Below are 6,059 nucleotides of genomic sequence, written 5' to 3' on the forward strand. Positions count from 1 at the left end.
ACATATGGTCAGATTGATAAACCAACTATCTGAAAAACGCTATGACACTAATAGGCTATATAGCCTATATCCTTGCTGTTTGTTAACCTATGCTACGTGTAAAAGGTTATTCAGATGACTAGGTTTTATTCACCACAAAACTTAATGTCAAAGTGTTTCCTTGGAAATGACATCAGTGGTTGCACTCAGTTATGCGCCTCAACCGGTGCACGTTACATAGAAGGAAGTTGTTAGTTTCGAAAATTCACACACACGCAGGTCTGTCTTACCTGTATGACACCTGCTTCCGGATTGTGAGATGAAGAAACTCGTTCTCTATCTGACTATCCAGTGTTAACGCAGTGGCTTCACGCGGTGTCTGGAGAGTCTTTGAGTCATTTCCAGGGCATTCTCGTGTCCTGAAAGTTGCACTTTCTGCTCCGCTGTCGGGCAAGAATACGTCCTCCTCTTCGGCTACATCTTCCAGAGTTGTGGGTACCATGATTGTAGTGGAGGAGTCCACGGAACTATGAGCCGCACGAGTGGAACTGTCCCCGGTCATATCAGCTGCTTCAGCCATCTGAACGTGTGCGAAACTATCCACAGCTTTGAAACGCACAACTCGTCCAATATTCTCAGACAGGAATGTCTGTGTATTACTATAATTCGGAACGGTAATTTGTATGATTTACTTGTGTTCTGTATAGATTTTCCACCTAAAATATGTGACTGCTTAGCCTACTCTAACAGCAGCAGAAGCAGGCTACACTGCCCTCAGCTGTGGTTTGGAGACCCGCCCCCTCTTCTAATCACAACAGCGTCAGCCAACCACAGTCGATAACGAGAACATAGTAGGATAGAAGTCTCAGGGCACCAGGTAAATCTCGTCGAGCACACAGGCTACAAAACATGCCCAGCCTTGTAACATACATAGTCCTATCATGTGATTAGTTTAAGTGTGCGTTTCTGTACTAAATCTGCAATAGAGGACTTTTCTCCGATATTCCTCTTCATGTTCAGTCGGGATGTTTCCATGTTCCTTAGTTATAATCTAATCCTTTAAGAAACTGCTGTTTGCGTTCTTGATAACCATGTTTGAGCACATACCCTGTTCCATATCCTCCAGGAAGAGTAGCTCTACTCAGCGCTGAACACGTTAAACCAGTTCAGAGACTGTTGACTTAGGCCTACCATCACCAGATGCCACCTTTTAATTTCCTCCTGGAGCACTAGGCTGAGACAAAGAAAAAGATGCTACTGTTGGTGCAATTAAATTGTATTTATGGATGTCTGACTGTCATGGATGCCATTGTGACACCCACAACAATTTTGAGGATATTTTCAGCTAATGACAATGGACATTTAATATCCCAAACTTTAGCTAGCTTAACACTTCATAACTGGAGAGGGGTGAGAAAACATGGGCACATACATAACACTAAAAACAGTGACTAAGGACCAGAGACTTACAAATTGGAACAATTGATCTATGTTGTCTCTGTTGTTCAATATGGCACAGTATCCCTGTTTGTCACTGGGAACACATCAATATAGAAAGGGGTTTTCACATTAATAGATTGCCACAGCACACCATCAACTTCAACATCTTTGAGGAACACTAACGTTTTGCATGAAAACATGACTGAAATTGACAATTCATTTTTATAGATGTTAAATGCATTTGTGCTTTGAATTAATCATGATGAATGGAATATGACTTTTATTTAAACTTTGTTTTTCTTAGTCATAAAGCTATAGTATTGTTTGCTTTACAAATGTTAATTTACATGTTATATAGTGTTTATGTACTGTTTGTCATAGGTCAAGTGCAAAGAAACATTATTTTCTACATTTTACTCTGACTTTGACCTGGCAGCCGTGGCCCACTGGTTAGCACTCTGGACTTGTAACCGGAGGGTTGCCAGTTCGAGCCCCGACCAGTGGGCCGCGGCTGAAGTGCCCTTGAGCAAGGCACCTAACCCCTCACTGCTCCCCGAGCGCCGCCAATGTAGCAGGCAGCTCACTGCGCCGGGATTAGTGTGTGCTTCACCTCACTGTGTGCTGTTTGTGTTTCACTAATTCACCAATTGGGTTAAAATGCAGAGACCAAATTTCCCTCACGGGATCAAAAAAGTATATATACTTATACTTATACTTGACAAGACAACGTCACTATTATTTAGTGTCTATTATGCACAGGAGCTTATAGAAGACAGCACCACTGTTTCAGTGGGAGAGAAAAATCTTTTTACAGACATCAAAGCTCACATTTAGTACACTAATAAAATGAAATCAAAGAGCACTCTATCAAAAAGAGTAATGCATTATCACATATTGATCAAAGTTATAGATTTGCTCGTGTAGTGCACTGAAATCCATGCACTTGTCCTGTTGATCCCGTCATCTGTTCACCAGTCTAGGCGTAAGGAGTAATGTGTATACATCAAAATATTTGCTGTTATTTGTTTATTTATTTATTTAGATGTATTTATTTGGTGGTCAGAGGAGTAGATGGGGTGAAATATGTTTCCCTTTCAAGTGAATTTACCATGCATGTTGTCAGTCTGCTTTATATTCTTTTTGTGTGTCAAAATAGTATGCATTCATAGCCTATGTTACAGTACAAAATAATTACTGTTTAAACCTGGAATTCTATTGGCAGGTGGAGATTATTTTTGCTTAGCCTATTCGATTGTTATTGCCTCAGAAACATGAAATTCTGAAATATTCCAGGAATTTAGCCCAAAATTTCAACTAAATGTGATATAATTACTGATGCGTTTGCATAGATAAAAATGCCCTTATTGTGTATTATAGAAACCATAAGTCAGTATAATATGCATATGAACATGAAACATTTTATTCTTACAGTGCAATTAAACACACTAATCTGTGCAGCTGCATTCTCTTTTTGCTTGACAGTAGTACAGTGTCTATTATGTCTTCTACACAAAGCTCAGGAGGAGCCCTTCTGACAATTGATAGTCATCACTCACTCCACATCCGCATAGACGAATTATGAGCCACTGGGTACAGACGGCCCACACACACACACATCCAACCAACTTACTTTTGTAATTCATGTGTATCTCAACAGGATTTATAGCACACAGCACACACTTTCAGATATCAAAGGTGAATAACATAACTCGTGTTATAATGGTTAAGGGACACTTTTATGATATATCACACATATCGTAACCTGTGTTATTTGACTGAGAGGCCCTATTCAGGTACTGGTGTGAATAATATAACCTGTGTTATTTGACTGAGGGGCCCCGTTCAGATATCAGGAGGGAAGAACATAATCAGCGACTTCACTCAGAGACTTGGGCTTTAGGGCTCCTGGGCCCAGTATAGGCCCATTCAGCAATCCATCTCTGCACATCCACTTCATCCAAATCCACATTCATCTTCTAAGAAATCAAGATGATGTGATTTATTAAAAGAGGGGCAACATCATGTGGACTCCGTGACAACAAAACACAACGAAACTTTTTGTACTAAACTCACAGAACAGGTGAACCACCAGCACCTTTGTCCTCATCTGAACAGAAATGTAGGTCATCATATTCTAGACTTAATGACTGAAACAAACATAATGTATTTGTTTATTGCAAAAGTAATCATGTTTACTGATTCATTTTTTGTGCAGTTTTATTTCAGCACATTTGAACTGTTTATGCATGTACAGTTAAGAAAATTACATATGAATTCACAAAAATAGCGGATGGTAGTCAATGAATACGCTTATGGAACACTAGGAAGACAATCTGTATAAAGCTTGCTTAAAAACTAGCTATGTGCAGCAGAGTAGCTCACCACTCTTTGTTGATGAAAGCAGTGGACACTGAGACCCCAGTACAGCAATAAAGGCCACAGAGCCAAGCCCTGCTGGGTCATTATCAGGTGCAGGGATGCCAGCTGCTGTGAGTGGGAGTGAGGAGGGTCGTGGTGACACAAAATGTTGAGTCATAGCTCAGATCGTACAGTCAACTAGTGATGGGCAAATGAAGCTTTGGTGAAGCACTGAACAACTTAGTCCGGTGGACAGCCCATAGAGCCCCATTGTGGACCCGGAAATGTTGAGTACACCAAAGTTTTATGATGGAAATATATAGTATGGGTTCCCAGCATGCAGAAACTGCCGGATGCTAATTTGCATATGTTGGGCAATTTGTGTAATTGGGCTAATTAGCATAAATTAGCATAATAGCCTATATTGATCATATTATAAGAGCTGCTTGGCCAAAATGGACAATGTTAGTATGTTTTTAGGGGTTACTGGAAATGCTGAGTCCATATCTGACAAGATTCAAAATCACTATTTAAACTTGGTTTGGTCACATTTTACTCTCATTAAGCTGATTTTGCTGAGTTTTTTGTTACAATTTAGACAGATTTTTGGAGGATAGGGCTGTAGCGATATACAGTAGGGCTGTAACGATACACCAACCTAACAATTCGATTCGTATCACGATTTTTGACCCACGGTTTGATACGAACCTCGATTTTTCTTTTTTTGGAGGGGGGGGCTAGACATTTCAATAGCCTACCTTAGAGTACCAGAGGATTACAATGTAATATATCTGTATTATTTTATATCCTGATATAAAAAGAGAGAATACTGAATGTCTGATATTTATGACAGCACACTTTATGTAGATTAGCCTATAGCTTAGGCCTACTATTTCTATTACAACTCTACCACATTCAGCTGTCTGGTTGAAGCCTGGAAATATTGTAAACAAAGTAGCATAGTTGGCTAGCTTATCCTAGTCTACTGATTGGACTGTTCAGTTTCCTCATGTGTGTTTAAGGTAATACTGTTCTCCTTGGGACAAGCCTTTTGGGAAACATAGGTATTGAGATGATCATTCAGTTCTCCCAGAATCCCCAGCACGAAACATCGTGGGAATCTCAAGCACAGTCCAGCACGCTGACGTTGCACAGCTCCCCCAACAAGCCATTGCCATCCTCGGCGCGGGCGTTCCCACATTCAGTCCAGCATTTAGTCTCTGGCACTGCCACACAGCAGGTGGGGTGCACACACCGCAAGAGCCCTACTCACCCTGGGGAACCACAACCACCAGCGGCCCAATGCGGGGCGTGCTAGCAGTCACCTGGTCTGTCGCCTCTCGTCCCCAGCTCCCTTCAGAGAACGTCCTCAGGTCGCACTTTCGCAGTGTGCACCACCGCAACGTTCCTCCAACACCTGGCGGGGCCTAGCCTCCACTGCCACAGACTCCCCGGCGCTGAGCACCGTAACTGGCACTGCACCTCCGATGCTCCACTCCGTCGTCTCGCCAGTCGGGGCAGCAGACTCCAGTTCCATCGCAGCCGGACCACACTGCGCACAGCTACAGCTACCGACGTTGGCGTCCCTCCTCTGCTGCCTTGTCGCAGAGCTGTCCTCCGCTGTTCCGGCCGCTCCACACCGCCACGATCGCGCCAAGGCCTAGACCTTCTCTCTGGCTCGTGCCATCGGATTTCACACAACAAACTTTTTTCCCCCTTATTTTTCTAAAGAGCACCGGCGAACAGGCCGACTCGAACAGGCTCCGCCAACCATCCATCCTCAAGGCACCACCTCCTTGCCGCTCCACCTCTGCTCTGCTCCGCAGCCAGGGCCACCGCCAACTCCAGCCTAAAGCTGTCCGGCGGGGGCAGGGGCTCAAGGTCTTCTCTCGGTGAAGTCAGCGCCCAGGCCAGCGTCACTACCTTATTTTCCAAGGCCGCTTCCTCAGACCGCTCTCCCAGTCCCGTGAAGTCCTTCTCCTGTCGTGGCCACTGTATCAAAACCCTCTTCAGGCAAGCATTTCTCCCGTAGCTAGGCTCAGGCGACGGCTGGTCTCCTCCTGCGGCTTCTACTGAAGGCCTCTGTAAGCTTTTTAGTACCCCTTACAAGGGTTCTCTTCGGATCCTTTTGCTTGGGCCTCCACCTAGCGGTGAGCATGGACGGATTATGAACTTTCGGGCCCCTGGGCCCAGATGTATTAAGGGCCCCCCATTAATTGTTTGGAGGTCCTTCCTCAGAAATGTTTTAATTTGTTTGATGTGATTTCCTGTATTCTGGTGCA

The 6,059-nt window shown here is 43.7% G+C and overlaps 1 protein-coding gene across 1 annotated transcript in view; it reads right to left on the minus strand.

Annotated features, from left to right (window-relative positions):
• Positions 1–1,061, minus strand: part of dgkza (diacylglycerol kinase, zeta a) — a 129,936-nt gene extending 128,875 nt beyond the window's left edge. The window contains exon 1 of the mRNA XM_042061165.1: positions 270–1,061. Coding sequence (XP_041917099.1) covers positions 270–559 — 290 coding nt within the window. The 5' untranslated portion in view covers positions 560–1,061. The remainder of the gene's footprint in view (positions 1–269) is intronic.
• Between the last annotated feature and the right edge of the window lie 4,998 nt (positions 1,062–6,059).

Source organism: Alosa sapidissima, chromosome 14 (genome assembly GCF_018492685.1).
Source record: "Alosa sapidissima isolate fAloSap1 chromosome 14, fAloSap1.pri, whole genome shotgun sequence".
NCBI lineage: Eukaryota > Metazoa > Chordata > Actinopteri > Clupeiformes > Clupeidae > Alosa > Alosa sapidissima.